Source organism: Stegastes partitus, unplaced genomic scaffold (genome assembly GCF_000690725.1).
Source record: "Stegastes partitus isolate 25-593 unplaced genomic scaffold, Stegastes_partitus-1.0.2 Scaffold799, whole genome shotgun sequence".
Lineage (NCBI taxonomy): Eukaryota > Metazoa > Chordata > Actinopteri > Pomacentridae > Stegastes > Stegastes partitus.
The window spans coordinates 141,554-160,925 of record NW_007578530.1 but is presented as its reverse complement, the minus strand read 5'-3'; the positions used below and the strand labels follow the sequence as shown (position 1 = coordinate 160,925).

Sequence of the window (19,372 nt, the reverse complement as noted above, 5' to 3'; positions counted from 1 at the left end):
GTGGATTTACTTGTACTGCAGCTTCTCTGGAGGTGTTTTTGAGCTGCAGTAGAGCAGTCAGACTGTCGTTAGGATGAGCCCTTAATTACACACAACATTATACAACAGTGTTTTATTTGTGCAGTCACAGAGGCGCTCAAAGAAAAAAAAAACCTGGCTGAAGATTACACACTTGAACCCAATTGTCAGTCCACACATTTTTCCAGACGCTTTACACTGAAATCTATATAATTCGATGATTATTTTGTGTTTATTTCTTAAGTGCAATGCAACTCCAAGGGAAAGTTATCTGTCCGATAACGGATGCAGCGCCTCTCTGCAGCGCATGGGCAAAGTCCGTCACATTTAAACTGGTCGCCACAACAATAAATGCGCCACTGCTCGATGCCTGAGAGTTTAATTGTTCTTCTGTGTGGTGTTGGTGAGGACGGAGCGGAGTTCACAGTCCGCCTGTGGCCGATATGGCCGCCGCTGACGTTAGATTCTTGACATTGCACGTCGCCGTGACTGAGCTGCGGTGAAGCCCCGCCCCTCCCGCCGTCAACAACTGGATTCCAGCTATTTGTATTTTCGTCCACTAGCACCGCTAGCTGCTAACGATGATTCATTGCGTTCGTTAAAAAAATACAAAATAAACACGACTCAGCTAACGTGGACGGACGTTTATTCCTTTTAGTTCGCTTGAGACGCACTCCGTCGATAGCTTTGCGCCGATGTGCGGCCAATGCGAGCTGAAGGAGCGACGAGAGCGGAAAAATCGACTCGCCTACCGTCCTTTAGCCGTCTGTGAAGCCAGCTAACGGCTAACAGCTCGGCGGAGATAGCGCTAGCTGGCTGGCTGGCTGACAGCTGCCTCGGTTCGCTACGTGCCTTCAACAGTAACGTAGCTGAGATTTACTCGCCAAAACGATGACTCGTCTCTGACATTGGTGAGTATAATTATGAGGAATATGTAGCGATAGGAAGCGTGTCAGTTGTTTTGAGTCGCCTCAGCGCTGCTAACAGCGAGCAGCTAACCAGCGGCTTGTTTGTAGCAGCAGCTGCACGGAGCCACGCCTGGGCCATTTAAATTAATGTCTGCGGCTCACAACTTTCGAGGTTATTTTTCCCCCGACAACTAGCTTACAGTGTTCATATTATTTAAAATAATTCTCCTGTTTTGGTCCACAGAGAGGACTGAGGCCCAGTTGGTTGTCACATTGGAGTAATCAGAGCCCATAACTCGTGAAGGTGGGTCTTGGTTGACTCTCCGGTGGTGCCATTGAAGATAGGTGGGCGAGCCGCAAGTCTGCTTGCCGATGCGCGCTGGTTTTGATCTGCAAGAGCTGCCAAAATGATGCCGGTAAGTGCAAAACACCTCCACGATCGTACCATAAAAATGATGCACTCTCCCATTTATGCTTTTGATCAGAATGCCTACACAGACCTGTGTGCAAGGTGGAAATGATCATGTGTGATGCTCTCAGGAATTGTTTTATAGAGAGTAAAAGACAAATGGAGCTTCTAATGTTTGGTATTTGGGTTTTGTTTATTACCATGGGATTTCAGGATGGTGTGATGAAAGAGACCAGGTGTGGATGAAGGACACAGTTTGACTCTGTGAAAGTTCAAATGCACACAAGTTCATGCAGGATCGGTATTCATTTGTTTGCTTTTCCCACTTAGCCAATCTGTGACATCACCTCCCTGGAAAAAAAAAAACTTTATCTACTTACAATCTGTTGTACAGATCAGTATCTGTGATGTCTAAAGACATACCTGCAGGGATTACATTTTCATTGAAGCTAGTTAAAATGACTAAACCATGAAAAGCAGACTGAAATGTACACATGTTTGATATGAATAAATTATGTATTATATATATATCTTGTGCTAAAGACATACAAACCTCAGATAAAGTTCAATCTAGATTTACTAAATTGTCAGAATAGGTCAGGTGAGCTTTTTACCCCCTAGTCTCTCTAATAATAATAGATTTGTGTTGGAAAAATGCTGAAACAAAACAGTTCTTATATTTAACTCAGTAGGTGCAGTGGACACCGTTGCATGTGTAAATCAAGAACAGTTTTCCTTCGGTTGTTTTTCCCCCTGCTGTTATTGTATAAGATACTCTGAATAGAATACCTGAATGGCAGCCCTATTGGAGTGGTGCTTTGTTGCGACCTCTTTTGTTATCTTTAGTGCTGAGACTGCAGCGATGGATTGTGGGAAAAGTGATTAAAATCCCTTTGGCCTTCAGGGAGGGGAACATGAACTTAGATACTGGATACAGTGGGTTCAGTAAGGTGACATGTTAAATGGAGGGTGATTCGCTCTTGGCCTGCTGTCTGCGTTCTAAATGATTGTGTATTGGTTGAAAATACAGCATCCCACTAACACTTTGGACGTTGGTATTAAAATAGCTCCAGAACACAGCCCAGGAGAGGCTTATAAGTTTCCAGGAGCACAAAGTAATAGAGAAGTGACTCCATATTTGCTGCCGTCGACGAGTTCCCAGGATTGACTGCGACCGTAGCCTCGCTGGACAGTTGTGCCCCGTGGCACCGACAGTCTATCAGAGTCAAAGAGCCAGTCGAGCAGAGAGGCAGTGAGGCTCTTGGTTCTCGCGTGACTCCGGCAGCCAATGAGACCTTGGCAGATCTAGGTCTGTGTGGCTGCGTCGACTAATGCTCTGTTGTTAAGGGGAACTTTTGAGCTGAGTAGATTGTCAAGTGGCATTAATCTCACGCAGTGGAACTGGGCAGAGCGTGACTTATAGGAAAAGTAAACATTGCATCTTGTTGTCGCTTTCCCGTTTTTGTGGACGCACTGGTTTAAAATAACATCACAGAGGCCATTACAGTTGCATTGTAAAGCACTTGTCATGAAAAAGTAACGTTTGCCAAGTTAAATAGACATGACGATTGCTGTTCAGCCTTCACCCCAAACTCGGCATGAGCAGATGAAAAGAGTCGGTTATTGATTTATTTAACAACTCCCGCGTGTTTAAGACTGCCAGATCTATCTTTTTATTGGCTGAAAGAGGTATACATTATTAATTAGACTTTATAAATGTCGTCCTCTAATGCACATTAGTCAGCTTTCAATCAAAGGAACGCATCCTTTTTAAACACTGGATTAATCTTGTGGGGATCTAGGACTTTCCCGTTGGTCTTTCTCTCTGTGTGTTTTGTCTTTTCAAGTCAAAAGCAAACACTTTGTCTAATACAATTGTGAAATATCAGCAGTGTTGTAAGTGCTACAAGATTAGTCTGATAGCAGAACCAAAGCTGTTATAACTTTGGTTATTCAGGGTGAAGCATCTTTAATGCATGTATAACTGATAATGGCGTTATTTTTCCCATTCTTGGATGCCATGGTTGGTCACATGTTCCAGTTTATTTCGCATCATTTGTCGCGTCATTATCTCATCTCTCCTCCATATGGTTCAGTGAGATTGCAGCCTGATGGGCAGCGCTTGACATATTTCAGCTGCATAAAATGAGTGGATTGCATCACATTTAAAATTAGTCAAGAATGTCAAAGGCAACCCTGTCATGTAGCCATAAATGGCAGCCTTGGATTTAGATATGGGTCAGATGCATGTTTGAGTCCCACTAGATGATAACACTAATATTGATGTGTGATTTAGATTTTTTTTAACATGGTTTCTCCACACAGTTGGGCTTCTGTTGAGCTCAAAGCTTTCGGTAAACTTGCGTTCCAGTGTCTTAAATCTATGCATTTGAAAAAAAAGTTTTATGAAAAGAATAGTTTTCGGTTCAAGTTTGTGCTTAGGAAGCAATATCCTGCTTCCTTTACGGTCCACGCCTCTTCGGGAGGATGTGAGTGACAGGATTCGTGAGAGGAAACGACTGTTTGACTCTTGGTGCTGGAGATCGGACCCGCCAAGGATCGCTTTCCCACTCAGAAGTTTAACGATCTCCTGATGATGCCCACTGTACCGTTACGCGTCGGGCAAGAGGCACTCTATCTTTTGGGCAACGCAGAGTACAAGCAATGATCCCTTTCTTGACTCTGCATGATAGTGTCCTGACCTGCCTGCCAGTCACAGCTGTGCCCAAACTATTTTCATTAGAAGGGAGTCATTGGCGTTGCAGCCGCTGGCACATCCCAGGGACACTTTTCCAATAGAAGTACTTATCTCGGCACCCTCCTCCACCCATAGCCGCCACCCTGTGACTCTCTCTCTCTCTCTCTCTCTCGCTCTCTCTCTCTCTCTCTCTTCTTTCTCTTGCTGTTTGTTTCGCACTAGTTCTCTCCCCTCCCCTCCCCTCCCTCCCTGAACTGCACATACAGCCAGTGTTTTTTTTTTTTTTTCCTCCCAAGTCTCCTCTGCAGCACTTTCCTAATGCGAGCGCCACTGTCGGGTTTAGAGGTCTGCTCGGGATGGCATAAAAATTGAGTCTCATGCCTGCAAAAGCGGCAGCGCTATGATGAAGAGGTTTGTGACTATAGTGTTGCGCGGCCTCGTTAGCCTCTCCAAGGAAAACCCCATCTGGGCTAAGGAGCATCACCGGCCACCGAAGACCGAGATCAAGAGGAAGCGGAGAGCAGTGAAGAGAACCAGGAGCATGGGCAGACGCAACTTAGTGAGGGCGGTTCGTATTTGTCCAGCTGGATCGCTGGAATTTGTTTTCTAAGTTGTCATTATGTGAATGTACATTTCCGTGATTCGGTGGTTTCTGTGTTTATGCGAAGGCACAGTTGAGCATGCTCTAATGCGGCTTTTTGTGATCAATTTAGATTGAACCCAAATTTGCGCCTCATTGCCTGATTGGTTGATTATGTGTCCTGATTAATTGTCGTGCTCTCGATGTTATTGAGCATGCAGGCCTCTGTTGTCATAAAGAAACTAATTGCTTGATAAGGGTGCAAAATATGTCGAACTGGATCCTATTTTATGTTTGAAATAGTCCCTTTTTTTTCTGTATTTCGATAATTGTAAATCGTAAATGCAAATAGGAACGCACAACCCTTCTCCCAGAATTAACAAAGGCGTCAGTCTTATCTGTATTCAAACTGGTGCTGTTGCTCGCCTCACTGGGGTGTTTTGTGTTTGCTATATTTTATTCCTGAACGGTGTTGTGTCTTATTATGCAGCTCGTAGCGCTCCAATATCCTTTGGGTATTAGCAAAGTAATTACCTATCAGTAAAGACATAACTAGTCTCCAGCCTATTTACAGCGCCTTCTTTCTGTCTTTCCATCTCATTTTCTGTCTTCCGGTGATGTTCTTGCAAATCAGCTCCCAAAAATTGCCCCCATTGCTTGTGTATCTGTACATTAGCTCATATTAAGACCGTAGTGAGACGTGTGCCTGCGCCTCATTTTCTTATCAGTCCCTCAAACAGCGAGAAGTTAGGCTCATAGTCAGCTGAATGAAGCCACAAAGGCTCCCAAGCACAAGTGATCATATTGTTTCGTTTAGGCTGCTGCAGAAAATGTCAATGAATCACACAGTTGCATCATTGAAAAGGATGAGTCACTTTGACTCCAAGAAACTCCCGGAGTAATAATCTATAGGTGACTCAGTAGCTAAGGCTAGATTATTTATGACAATAGCGTGCGCTGACAATAATTGTAGCACTAAAAATGCACCCTGAGGCACTATGTACAATTATGCACTCCACTGCTTTGCATTAAAGTGCCAATGAAATGTTTAGATGTTGTATCTCACACGTTTAATATTTGCTGTTCTGTCAACAAATTGATTTGTCTGCAAAAATGGACGACCTCTTCACTCTGCAGGCTGCGTTTTAATGGTTTGATTTGGGCACTTTTGCAGGTGTTTCTTCTTTTTTTTTTTGTTGTAATTTTTGTTGATTTGTTTTGACATTTTAAGATATAGATTGATGCTGTAAACAGAGCGATACAGCTGTTGGTCTAGAGCAGTAGTTCTCAAACTTTTTGAGCCACGACCCCCAAGATAACATAAGTTTGTGTTCGTGACCCCCAATTCTTATTTTTAATATATCATGAGTAATAACTTTGTTGTTCATGAATTAATGAGTTAAAAATTAATGTGTTAATCCCGCAGATTAATCTCTTTACATTAAGACGTTCATTTTCTTTTGAATGAATTGAATTTATTTCAAACAAATGAAAGGGGAAAAAAATATAAAAACAGAAGAAAATAATTTTAAAACGAGAAAAAAAGGATAATAATATTGCATAATCAAATCATAATATTAACAAGTTCAAAAAAAGGAGTGGGAAGACGTATACACTTTTAATTTTGGCAACCCTGATACACATTTATTTGATAAATGTAAGCTTTTTTTTCCTTTTTTTTTTAAACAATGATCTTGTGACCCCCTGAAATTATCTTGGGACTCCTGTGGGGGTCCTGACCCCCAGTTTGAGAACCATTGGTCTCGAGGAACAAGAGTAGGATAGAAGAGCTTGATGGTGGAAGTAATCTTTCATTCAAGCCTTAGTAACTTGTGTTTTTTTGCATCATATTAAACAGTTTCTCAGCTCCAGCCCTTCCTGTCATGGCATATTTAAGCCACAGCTGCAACAGTTAATTGGATTTTCAATTACTTGTCAACTATGCAGGTAATCAACTATTCTGATGATTTGTTCTTGATTTGAGTAACATTAAAAACTAACACAAAAATTCCCTAAATGTGAATATTTTCTAGTTTCTTTGTTTTTATTGCAGCAGTTTGAATTTCTTTGTGTTGTGAAGAAAACAGGACATTTGAGGATGTCATGTTTGGATTTGGGAATCAACATTTATCTTCATCTTCTGACATTTTATAGACCAATCAGATAATTAATTAATCAACAATGAAATAATAGTTCATTGCAGCCCTAGTTCCAGCAGAGAACCATGTGAGAAACTGCCAAAGTGGAACAGATCTAAAGCGAACTCAAACACAGGGAATCCACATTTCCCTTTCCGCTCCTGTTTACTGACACCTTGGTGAACTCGCATCCAACTTGCACAAAGACCGTAATCTTTTAAAACACAGCAAACATGTTACTTTATTTTCCCTCCAAAACTAGCTGTCACAGACATTTAGGTTCTGTGCTCTTTATTCCGTAAACTTCTCACAGTCCTTCTTTTTTTTTTGTTAAAAGACAGATGAGTGAGGCCTGTCACCTGAAACAGGAAGGCACTCCTCAACCCTCCCAGAGCGCTTTGTGCCACAGGAAACACTGCCTGCCAGAAAAACACATCACGTAGATGTGCCGTAATACTAAATATAGAGAAAGTTTGCTCATTTTCTCTTGTTGTCACCTCCTGCAGACCAAACAACAAGCAAAAAGTAAGGACAGCTCAACACAAAATATATCCTCACATTGGTTGAAATGAATATCTTGCTAAACTGCAGCTTTTTCTTTTGTCAAAGTAAAATAATTCATTGCACCTCTTATCCTGCACGTCAGCTTTATTTGTGAAGACTTTGAATAATCTTGTAGGATCCAGAGAGTCGCTTAGTCAGGAACATGATGTCACGGCGAGAAAAAGGATCGGCCGCGTTTTACAACCTTAATTCAGAGTATTTAACCCAGTGAGTGAGTGAGTGCTTTGCAGTGACCGAATCTTCTTAGATATGATGTATGAGCTGAGACCATCTGGATTGTCTGGGATGTAATTTATTTATTTATAGGCCATCTTCCAGCTTTCCTCCTTTAGGGACAGCGTTGTGTGTGCGCCTTAGTTTTAGATTCAATAAAAACTTATAATGCCGTGAATCCTAAAAAAGAAATAACAATTCGTTTGATTAATTATTTGATAAAAATGTTGATACCGACATCAACGTTTTTCCAGGTGTCTGAAGGTGTCACAATACTGGGAGAAATGTAGACTGCACATGCTATAGATATTTTCCTCCCTGTGTTTTTATTGTGTTTACCGTAGCTGTCATATCTGCTCTGCACTGCCTGCAGTTCAACCCAGTTCAGCTGAAAACTTCCTGAAGTTTTGTCACTTGACTGTTGGTCCCAAGGACCACAACCTTCTGTTTTTGTTTGTTTCTTACACAATCTGGTTAACAGTTTGTTTTTGGTGATTTAATTTTTAAAAAACGAGAGAGAGACATGTAGAATAAAGTAATTATAGAATTTCAAGTTGAGCACCGTTGGGAAAAATTCTCCGACTGTCCTCGTCTTTAAAGTTTCTGGTTCTGATAAATGGTGTAATTTGGGGGATTTTGTAAAGAAAGCATACCTTTCAAACCCGCTGGGATTCGGGGGATTTAAATAACTAGTTGGATATCACAAAAGCTGTTTGTTGATTCTCTGTCGATTACCTAATTGATTAGTTTCGTTGTTTCAGGCGTCCGTGGCGACATACTGCATAGATTAGTCAAAAGGTCACATACACAGTGCAGACTTTTTGCCTCGTCACACTTCCAGCTGAGGGTGCTCGGTCTTGTGGTGTTGTACAGTCTGATAAATGCTGGAGCACTTCTAGCGATCCTTAACTCACAGGTGACACAGAAGCTTTAGCTGTTTAATTCCTCATCCTAACCTCAGTCTTCTTCAGGTTTCATTTAAGAGGGTTTATCAGGATTTCCCTGGCTTAGAACGGACCTTTTTAGGGTGACTGCACATGACAAAACACAAAAAGTCTGCTTACAGTATGCACAATAAGTCTGTTTTATCTTTTGTGACTGAAATCTATGGATGTTTATGTTCTTTTTGACCATTTGATTAACAGAAATGTCTATTATGCTAGATTAAACACAAGTTAACAAACACGTAATCTGTTTTTAATTCTCGCTTCCTGTCATCGGCCACTGGTGATTCTCCTTTGGCACTAAAGCCTCTTTTGGGGGAAACTTTTGAGGTGAAAAATCTTTGATGTATGCAGGAAAAACCCTGGTATATTTGGGATATCATTGAGATTAGATCCAGAGTTGCCTCAGATGTTCATAGAGTCGATGTATCCTGGATGTTGTTTGTTGAGAGCTTAGAAAGACGTGACTGATATGTGCTTTGACAGCTTTTACTGTTAAGCGAGTGCAGACGAACATGTGAGGGCTTGTGAAGATATGTTTGTCGTTCTAAGTTAAACTATGTTCGTTCCACGCTATGTCAGGCTTTAATCATAGGAAACAGAAATGTGGCAGGCACAGGCACGAGTCCACCAGCAGCTCAAACCAGCAGTCCAGGCTGGTCCACAGCAAAATGTAGCGTCAGCACGGGGGGCTTTGTGCACCGCTACAGAGGGTTTAGCTTCCCTCTTGAACCGCACCACGCAGCAAGATGTATTTTCTCATTTCTTGTATATTTGTTATTGTAGTTTAAATCTTAGTATTATTTCAGTCTCCTCCTGATCGCTTTTATTCCCATTTCAGATGATATTGACGGTGTACCTCAGCGATGGGGAACAGGCCGTGACCGAGGTGCCCATCACCCCCGAGACGACGTGCCGCGATGTCGTCGAGTTCTGCAAAGAGCCCGGCGAGAGCGGCTGTCACCTGGCTGAGGTCTGGAGAGGCAACGGTAAGAAAAGCCTGTTTGCCCGCTGAAGCGGAAATAATTATATAAAATTCAGAACAGTCGGTGCTTCGTCTCTTGTGAGGAGAAGCAGCGTTCAGTTCAGGAGGAAGGGTGTCTTTAGTAATGCATGAAGGTGAAGTAATGTGAAACCCCATTATCGCCGAGGCTGACACTTCATTTGCATGCACAAGTATTTCAATTTGTGAAGCCTTTAGTTTGTAAAAAAAAAAAAACAGTTTATTAATGAGGGTTCAGACGACGAGCAGGGCCTTCAGTGACCACTAGAGTGGAAGGAAAGCAGTCACGGGCAGAACTAAAAGAGAAAAAGAATGAAACGTGCTGCCAAAAATACATTTTCTTCCCCAGTCGCTGCCGGCAGACGAGTATAATTCACTTGTTATGTGCACAGGTCAGAAAAGGGTTACGTGTCATGACAGTCCACAGCGCTGTCACACCAGATTCCACTCGGTTCAGACGATTTGCTTCCATCGCCGCGCTGACACACCCGGTGTTATCAGCGGTTTTTTGTGTTGTTTTTTTTTTTTTACTGAGGGCCCACACCCCTGTTGAAAACAACATCGTAGCCAAGGGCTTTATTAACCCACGTTATGCAATCGTGTCAGACTGGTGCCTGACAAAGCAGCTGTCTGCCCTCTGAAGCCTCCCAAAACCTCTCTGTCTTTGTCTCCATCCGTTTGTGTGCAGTTCTTTTGCCGTAATCTTGTAATGCAGAAAAACTTTCTAGCACACATCCATCAGTCTCGGTGGACTCCACCCAAGGGTATTATAACTTAATTTATTTCTGAAAGTCTCAATATCGCCAAAAAACATAAACAGAATTTGGATAAAGTGAATTAATCACACACATCATCCATGCAAGTGTGTGGCAGGCTGTTTCCTGCTCAGAGACCTGCAGGGTGATGCCGTTTGTGAGAAAAAAAATGAGAAGACATTGACCAAAACAAATCTCTTTGAAGCAGGAAACTTTTATGTTTATGTTTTTATGCCTAAAGATATAATTCAGCTCTTTGGGGAATATGCATTTTGTCTTTAAGTATTTGTGTGAATTACACAAGATATAACCTGATAATTCTTTGCACAAAGACGAGCGGGTCGTGCTTTCTACAACAGTGCTATTAACTGTCACACAGGATTTTGCATTTGACTTCTTGAGCACAATCAACAAAATATGTACATCCAACAACAGAGCCTAACTATTCAGTCTGTCCTTCCTGTCCTTCACTCTTGTGCGTTTCAGAGCGAGCGATCCCCTTTGAGCACATGATGTACGAACATCTGCAGAAATGGGGGCCTCGGAAACAAGAAGTCAAGTTCTTTCTCCGGCACGAAGATTCCCCAACCGAGAGCAGCGATCAAGGTGTGTACCGTGTGCAGCTCTACCTGCTCTGCGATGCAGTCTCGGTATGCTGAAACCTGAACGGCGTTGGGTGGAGCTGAGGGTTGTTAGGAAATTCCTGACACCTGTTCTGACCGGCTTCCTGCTGATGGATGCTTGTGTCACTCGGTGTTTCTCTTTTTGATGTGCTTCCGTCGAACTCTGCCACCTCCACTTCAGCCTGCTTGCTTTCTGTCTCTTGTTTGCACCTCGCGGCACTTGCAGAAAATATTTTCCCCTCGAAGCCTCAGATCGTGTGTGGTCTTTGTGTTTTCTTTGAGTCAGGTTCTGAGAGTGTACACGTGCTCCACAGAGTTTTCATCTGTAATCCTTTGGCATTAGGAATTTTGAGTCTTTGTAGGATGAACAATCAAAAGGTTTTCTGATGCTTGATGAGGGCAAAGCAATGAGCGCTTCTCTAGTTTTCACACACACAATATTAATATTATTTTTTTTGCAATTATATCTGGATGGAGCAGAGCCACAAGTTAACAATCATCACTAAATCCAGCCTTCTACAAATCAGAGACCCACTGAGCTTCATTAATTCCAGTGTTGATGTTGAAGTTAATATATGTGTAGAGTTATTATGATGTTATCCCGATCTGGTTTATATTGGATATATATGTTCAACTTCACTAAAAGAAAAAAAAAAAAAGCCCCACAGAGGTACCATCAGGCCCTCTGGTGAATATGTCATTTGTCATGGCAAAGGACACCATGTTGTGTCTTCTCCTGTGAAGTTTTAAATATTTATCCTCATATTTCCATCAAGCGTCTCTTCTTAAACAGTACGAGGTTCGGTGGCTTTAGTAAGCAGCGCTCGTCCTAGTTCTTAAATCCCTCTGTCATGAACAATCATGTCAGTGGATTTTCAAACCGCTCTAGACAACGCTTGCTGTCTCTGAATCTGCACATTCGTCTGCGTGTTGTGTTGTATGTTTCTGTTCTGTGTTTGTGATGGCGAGCGTTTCTTTTTGCAGGGAGTCAGCAGTCTCAGGATCAAACGAGTCGCAGAAGTGGAAATGCTGGAGAGAAGCACAATGAGAATGGGGTAAGAATTGATTAACATTCAACATCTGGGAGGACCAACATACCTGTGCTGTTATGTTTGTATGTCACTCAGATTGGGGAAGGTAGAAACTAAGAAAACTCTCCACGTGGGTGTTTCTATGAGGTGGCACTTTTCCTTTAGTGTTTGTGCTGCTGTTAAGTATCCTGTGAACTGTAAAGCAAGTCTTGATATTTGTTTGTATGTAGTTGTAGGTTTCCTACACATTCTTAAACATAATTAAAGTTATTTCCAAGTCTACTTAAGCCAGTGAAAAAGGAAGCATTGAAAACTATTTGTGTCTCTAGATTATCACATGCATTCTGTTTCCTAAAATCAAAAGTTTTGCATTTCTAAACGTTAATCGATCACACGAGCAGAGTGCTGTTCATGGTGCTCGAAGCAGGCGGCCGGTGCAGCCAAAATGTCGTCACTGTGAGAGAATAGAAGCCAGAGCAAGCTCCATGTCCAAAAGCAAGACCAAAGTATGATGTGCAGCTGAACGCACACTCCTACGCAGAGGTGTCTCTACACTTTTACGTCACAACAAGCAGCTCTGCCCCAAGAGCCTCATTACTGGAGCAAGTCATTCGTGACCACATCAGTTTGGAGGAAGAAGCAGCAATATCTTTGAATTGCATACATACGTGCATACAAATCACAAATATCTAAACATGAAGCTTGTTCAGAGTTATCCAGCGATGTTACTGTTAGAGAAGTTAGCAGATTATCTTTGCTGTGTGAGGAAATCATACCTTTATGTCTTGCTGGTTCAGTGGTCACAGCGCACAAACAAATCTGCACTGACACCGTGAAAACTGAATTAGTTGACATTACCCACGCATTTTCCAATCGTTTTTATAGATTGTTTATAAAAGACACAAAAATATTGGTGCAACAATGATATTATATAGTTTATCCAGTATTTTCTGGGAAAACAATACATTGTTCAGTAACAGTGGTCCTTTGGGAAGAGATGCTTTTCTTTGTCTGGTTTTGGTGTTTGAGCTGCAGTACCTGGACCTGCAATCCTCTGGGAATTACTTGGCGTCATAATAGCATAATGCAACATACATGTTAACAGTTGTACTCTAGGTGTTTGTACATAGGTGTCAATATGATCTGACAAATCTACAGAGAAGTGTAGAAATTAGAGTCCAGGAACATATGTAGGAACCTTGGTTGTATGTTCACACTGTGGCAGCATTTTGATGTTATGTATAACTCTAGTTAGTGTTATAAGTAAAAGTATTAGTGAGTGTGTGTAATGATTCTAGCGTCAGGCGAGTGTTTAGACAGCAACAGACGCTGGTGTCACAGGCCTGTTCCATTTCCAAACGCTTCCAGACGTGTTTTTCTATCAGGTGTACCCACTGATGTGCATGTTCAGCTCTTTGGCTTTAGGATGTGCAGACGACGTGAATGGCTCTGATAAGAGCAGCCTCTGGCACGGCATCCTCTTTCTTTCTGACCATCTGCCCCAGATTTCACAATAGTAAAGTGTTGCGGTCAAGGAATTGTAAGTAATTCAACCTTAAGGGTTGAGTGAAGAATCCAGCACAGCAGGAGATGGAGGGACGGAGGTTTTTTTGTTTTCAGTGATGGCGGTGTAGCACAAGAGCGCCCAGAAGCTATTCCTTTTTATTATCCTTAAAATCCACAACTTTTCACTTTGTTTTTCGTAACTCTGTGCTGCAATGCATTCAATTAGAAATAGAATAATGGATAGTGCATTAAAGTGCCAAGTCTTAGTTTTAATTTGAGAAGTTTTACAGCAGTTTTAGGAGAACTGTGTGTTAGAGATAATCCTTTTAACACAGTTCCTAAATTGCAGTTCTTTAAAAATAAATGCACACTAGGCTGCTGAATGTTTATTGTGTGTCATTGCAGTGTTGGTTTAAAAGAGAACAGAAATGATTCAGAGCTGATTGAGAGATGAGAGTTGATTTTGTCAACAATCAACAAAAGACTTCATGATCAGAACCTCAGCAGATTTATTGGAAGACCCAAACCTGTCAAACCTCAAAAACAGAAAGTGAAGTTCCACGATGAAACAAAAATCTGCCTCTATCAAAAGGACAACAGCTGATGATGTTTAAGAATTAAAGAACCAGCTCATGACCCGCCTGTCAAACATGATGGTGGTTCCGTTGAGGCTTGGGCACGTATGGCTGCTACTGGTCTGGCATTTATGGATGATTTGACCGCTGACAGCAGGAAAAGGATGAATGCGAAGCTGTTCAGAAACACCCTGTGAGCGCGCACAGACTCAGACAAACGCATCAAAACTCATTGGACGATATTCAGCAGGGCACTGATCCTAAACGTACGGCCAAAGCAGCCAAACAGCTTTTCAGGGCGGAGAGGTTGAATATCCTCTCGACTGGCTGATTCAGTCACCTGAACTCAATCTGCTTGAGCTGCGTTCGTCTTGCTCAAGACCTGACTAAACGCAGAGAGGATCTACAACAACAAGATTTAACCCGACGCTTTGGGCGCTAGATGTAAAAGGACTGTATCTCTCACACGGCTGTTTCTACACTGATGTAAACCTAAAGCTTGGCACTTTAATGAGCTATCCATTACTTTATCTGAGTTTGCTAAAGCATGAATGTGTGTAAGTGACCAAATACTTAAGGTATGGACTGTAGATCTAGAGATTTGCCTCTGAGTCTCTGTTTAAGCCTGATCAGTATCATGTACTAACCCATAAAGACACACCATCTATTTCTTGGGTACATTCATTCACACAAAAAGGGAAACGTCATCCCTCTCACGACTGGCTCCTCCTCACCATCAAGGTGCCGAGGCTCATTTGTGTCCGAGTTTCTTGCTAATATCTGATTTAGAGGATTATATCAGTCGGCCTGCTGGATGATATAATGGTCCCTAAGAGGATCATTGCTGTGGCTTTTCCACGGGCTGCTGCCCAAACCCCAGAGGCTTTCTCTCCACCGAGCAGAGCTGATCATCCTCTGAGAGAGAGAGAGAGATGCTGCTTCTTCAGGGACACACATCACATGCATTAAAAAAAATATCATACCGCAGTTCTAGCTCTGATCATGACAGCTTGTTGGCAGTATCGGAATATCCCATTTGCCAAGAGGTGGAATGATTTAGTCTAGCAAGAAATAATTTAATTTTGAAAATCAACAGATCATTCTGGAGGTTTCTGTTGTTTGTCCTCCAGCTGAAAATCTCAATTATTTTAAAATTCAAACTTCCCTCTGTAGAGGACATTTCACTTTTCTTGATGGTAAATTAAACAATAGCGAATGTCTTAAATTCTGCTCAGAAATCAAATAAACGAGAAAATGATTATGTATAGAAATCAGTGGTGCTAATAATCATTAGTTAAAGCTGCAGATTTGTGAAAAAGCTCTCAGGATAAAGCTAAGAATGACTTTTTTGTCTTTTAATCATCAGTATGACTCATAGATTCATCGCTGGATCTATTAAATATCAGACGATTGTGAAAACGTGAATCACTGGATGCTTGTTTTGTCCATCATTCAGTTTGTTGTCTGAGAAATCGTTGACAAGATTAATTTACCTTCAAAATAGTGGCTGAAATTTTCTGCTGAACAAATAATGATTTTAGTTCTTACAAAATGTTTGCAGCTCAGAATAATATTGCATTAATTACACCTATGAATTAGCCTATTCTGAAACATAATCCTGATAATCCTTTTCGACAACATCACCCTATTAGCCACAATCAATTACATAAGTACAGTCCTGTGCAGTTGGTGGACGGGTTTGTGAGCTCTGGTAAGACGACATTCCTCATCGGTGATGATGTGGCAGCTCCACCTCCCTTCGTCTGCTCAGTTGGGTGTCTCTCCATCTTCCTTTTCACCACAATCCAAAGGGGTGTGTGTCTCTGTTTCTCCCTCGGGTGAATTGCCACTGATGCAGAGTTGCTTGAGTGCATTCCAGCGTGGCTGTGTGTGCCAGTGGCTTCCCCCGCTCTCCCCATCGCAACCTCGGTTGAGTCACCTCGCCTTCCTCCCTCCTTCCGTCCCTCCCTTCTTCCCTCCCCTCCTTCCTTCCTTCTGAGTCTTTCTAGACATCCTTAAATCTAAATGCCAGATAGGAAAACACTGCCTAAGTCGTGTGGGCAAAGCTGCACAGACACGAGAGCATGTATGAGCTGTTGCTGCTGCTGACTGCCTTCACAAAAGTAGAAATTATTCCCAAAAAGAAGCATGTTTTATTCAGATAAGGTGAATCACAAAAATATCTGCCTCTTCGAATTAACTTTGACTCGTGCTTTTAGTGTTCTAGTCCTGTTTATTCTGCTTGGACTTTATCTCCGGTACTTTACATACATGTGGGATTATCCCAAGCAAGCCGTAATGCATACACTTAACACACATGAACGTCTCCTGTTAATCTCATCACCAGCAAAGAGACTGAATCCAAACCGGTGTTCTACATTTCACAGTCTGTTGTTGGAAGGAAAAAGAAAAAAAAAAAACCCCCACCATGACATTTCCTACATCGTCTCCTCCCTCTGAACGCTCTTCCTAAAGGCAAAGTCTGGGAGCGCTTCAGTTGCTCTTGTAGTTTGGAGGAGCGTGTTCACTCAGTATGCTGTTTTATTGAAAGGGGAGTCTGCCAGTCAGCGGATTCAGAACTGTGCAGAATAACAGTTTGGGGGAAAAACAGCATTGAACGCGTCGTCGCTTTATTCTGCGAGATCTCGAACGGCAAATGGAATTCTAGCTGGAAAAGAGAAGTGTTTGTGGAGGTGAAACCCTTTTTCATTTATATTGCAGCGAGTTCCACTGATATTTGTACTTGGGCTCTCTGAAAGTAGATAAAACGATGTTGCATGGGGCTGCCTGTGTCTCCCACACCTTCAGGATATGCAGAGCTAACTGTTGTCACTGTTACAGCTGAATAATTCATTCATTCATTTGCAGAAAAGTCGTTTGCATCTCGTTGGTAATCTGTTAATTATTGAAGTCATTTTGAAAGGAGCCAAACGTTGTCATGATCCAGCTGCTCGGTTGTAATGATCTGCTGCTGTGTCTTTTGTTCTGGGATAGTAAACTTATTATTTTGTCAGACTAAACAAGCAGTAATTAATAACGTTAAGCTTTTTCCTTTTTTTGGTTTAGCTTGTGCCTTTTAAACTGTACATACGTGATATCCTGTTTCACTTCAGCACAAAGTCGGGAGGGAAAAACCATACAGGCGCCTTTAAATATTCACAAACTTTGAGTCGTAACAACTCAAAATACTAAAAAAAAAAAAAAACTACACTGTATGTAGATTACAAAATCAGCCATATGTCCCGCCACCTGCTAGCCATGTTAGCCTAAATATATTATAAATAAAAAGCTAGCATTTGCAGAATATTATATCAATTATGATTAGAAAAAAAAGTTATGTTACTTAAAATACCAGCAGAACAACTACTAAGGAATGTAATGCAAACAAATTAGTCTGCTGTTCTTGCATGAGAAGCTCTTGACATGGTGTTCATTAATTAATAATTAAAATCACAGTGTTAATTTGGAGTGAGCAGAGTTAATAGACCGCCTCACTTGAGTTCAAAGTTGTGAAAACATGGCGGTCTTCTCCACAGGTAGTCTGTTTGTAACGCTTCCAAAAACACTGAATACATCCAGGAATCCTGTTAATTCAGCTCTTTTATTCTTCTGGAAACACCTGTTTGACCAGTAACAGCTGGTTTGGATGTGAGTTTATTGACAGACCCATCGGCCGGTCGTCCTGAACACGACTGCCTCACAAAATGTTATTACAGAGCAGTTCTGGCCTGTAAACAGCATCGTTTCACCATTTATGCATCCAGTTACAGATAATGTGGCAGCCTGGGGAGATGCTTCCACGTTTCATTAGTCTTGAATGTTTTGAAATACAAGGAATAATTCAGATGGGGTTCAACCTGACATGAGGCCATGAAGCGGATCAGAGGAGCGACTAAATGTCACGGCAGCATTCTCAGCAGTGACTCTTAATAAGAGTTATTGATTTTTAGACAATCATCACAAACTTTGATCAAACCAATGGACTCCAGTGCCACTTTTTTCAATGATAGGTTATCTTTAAGAACATTTTTACAATTGTAAGCAAATGCATTATGTAATAATATCCTAGTAATAAAGCCAAGTTATCTGTGCTTGTGATAAGCCTGTTCTCAGGTCAGCAGAGTTGTGTAGCTCATTTAGTTAAACGCTTTAAGGGCACGTTTTGTTTCGCCGCAACAGAACTGCCTTCTGGTAATTGTGTACACTTAATAATGCTTTTGTCTGATGGCTTAACTATTACAGTTTAGTCTTCTCCTCCCTATGTGATGTGATATGAAGCTTATGCCATGTGTGTAAACACCAAATGACACATTGCCCTCAGAGGCTCCAATCTCCCGCTCACTAGCTGAGTCTCCATTATAGTCACTGTCCCGACTTAATGATGATGTTCGGTAGGAAGGACACCCCGACTCTCAGCGCTGGGAAGTCTCCTGCTGTTGGAGCCTCTGGCTGCAGAAATCAGACATCTTTTAAAATCATTTCTGCAAATGGCTTTTTGCGTAACTTGTTTCTTTGTACTTTGTTTTTTGCGCTTTCTTTTCTTATATAACATTTTTAGCTTATGTAACTTTGTATGACGGTTGTGTTTTTCTGCATGTATTGACTTGTATACTCGTCTCAGAAGTGCTGTCAAACATTTGGCACCGTATTGGCATAAATATACACAAACATGAATGAAACAGACTGTCACCGCGCCTCACACAACCATTGAGATGTTTTAGGAATCGCTCGTAAAAGTTCAACCATTCAGCTTATAGCTTTTGCTCAAAGCTACTAAATGTTGATGTTTTGACTGGAGGAGGAGCTGTGAATGTTTCTCAAAGTGTGTCATCATGACTCTAGCAGCTCCCATAGGGAAAACAATAAATGTCAGGTCATGGCCTGGTCTAAATCACACAACTTCCAGTAGAAGTACGATACGGCCCATTTCTGAGCCTTTGCCTCATAAGTTAAACTGGAAATCGCGCTAACAGAAACACATCCTCGCTGTTGTTTAGAAATCCTTGTTATATCACCCGTCTCAGTCGACACCAGTGGTTCCTGCAACATTTCAGTGGGTGTCAACATCAAGATCACTCTGCTCAGATTTTAGTGTGTTGACCAACTCCTGTGCTCGTGTGTGTAGGTGGGAAATCAGCGAGTGGAGCTCACGCTGTCAGAGCTGCAGGAGATGGCCACACGGCAACAACAACAAATCGAGGCTCAGCAGCAGATGCTTGTTGCAAAGGTAGCGTCTTCATTTTTTTTCTCTATCTTGTTGCAGATTCTTCTCTTCAGTATGCTAATATGTTCAAACTGTAATTAGCTACATAAAACATTTATGAATGAGTAAATTGTTGGAGGTTAGTACCAGGAAAGAGTTCACTTTGTGCTGGAGGCTCACTGCAAGCTGCAATGTCTCCATTCT

The 19,372-nt window shown here is 41.7% G+C and overlaps 1 protein-coding gene across 4 annotated transcripts in view; it reads left to right on the top strand.

Moving 5' to 3' along the window:
- The first annotated feature begins 567 nt into the window (after nt 1–567).
- Nucleotides 568–19,372, top strand: part of ppp1r13bb (protein phosphatase 1, regulatory subunit 13Bb) — a 30,936-nt gene continuing 12,131 nt past the window's right edge. For 3 of the 4 annotated variants that reach the window (XM_008292285.1, XM_008292286.1, XM_008292284.1), the window contains exons 1-6: nt 568–929; nt 1,171–1,342; nt 9,314–9,461; nt 10,717–10,836; nt 11,838–11,908; nt 19,091–19,192. In XM_008292285.1, coding sequence (XP_008290507.1) covers nt 1,334–1,342; nt 9,314–9,461; nt 10,717–10,836; nt 11,838–11,908; nt 19,091–19,192 — 450 coding nt within the window. In that variant the 5' untranslated portion in view covers nt 568–929; nt 1,171–1,333. Of the gene's footprint in view, nt 930–1,170; nt 1,343–4,436; nt 4,602–9,313; nt 9,462–10,716; nt 10,837–11,837; nt 11,909–19,090; nt 19,193–19,372 lie in introns of those variants that run through there. The other variant, XM_008292283.1, reaches the window with a different exon arrangement.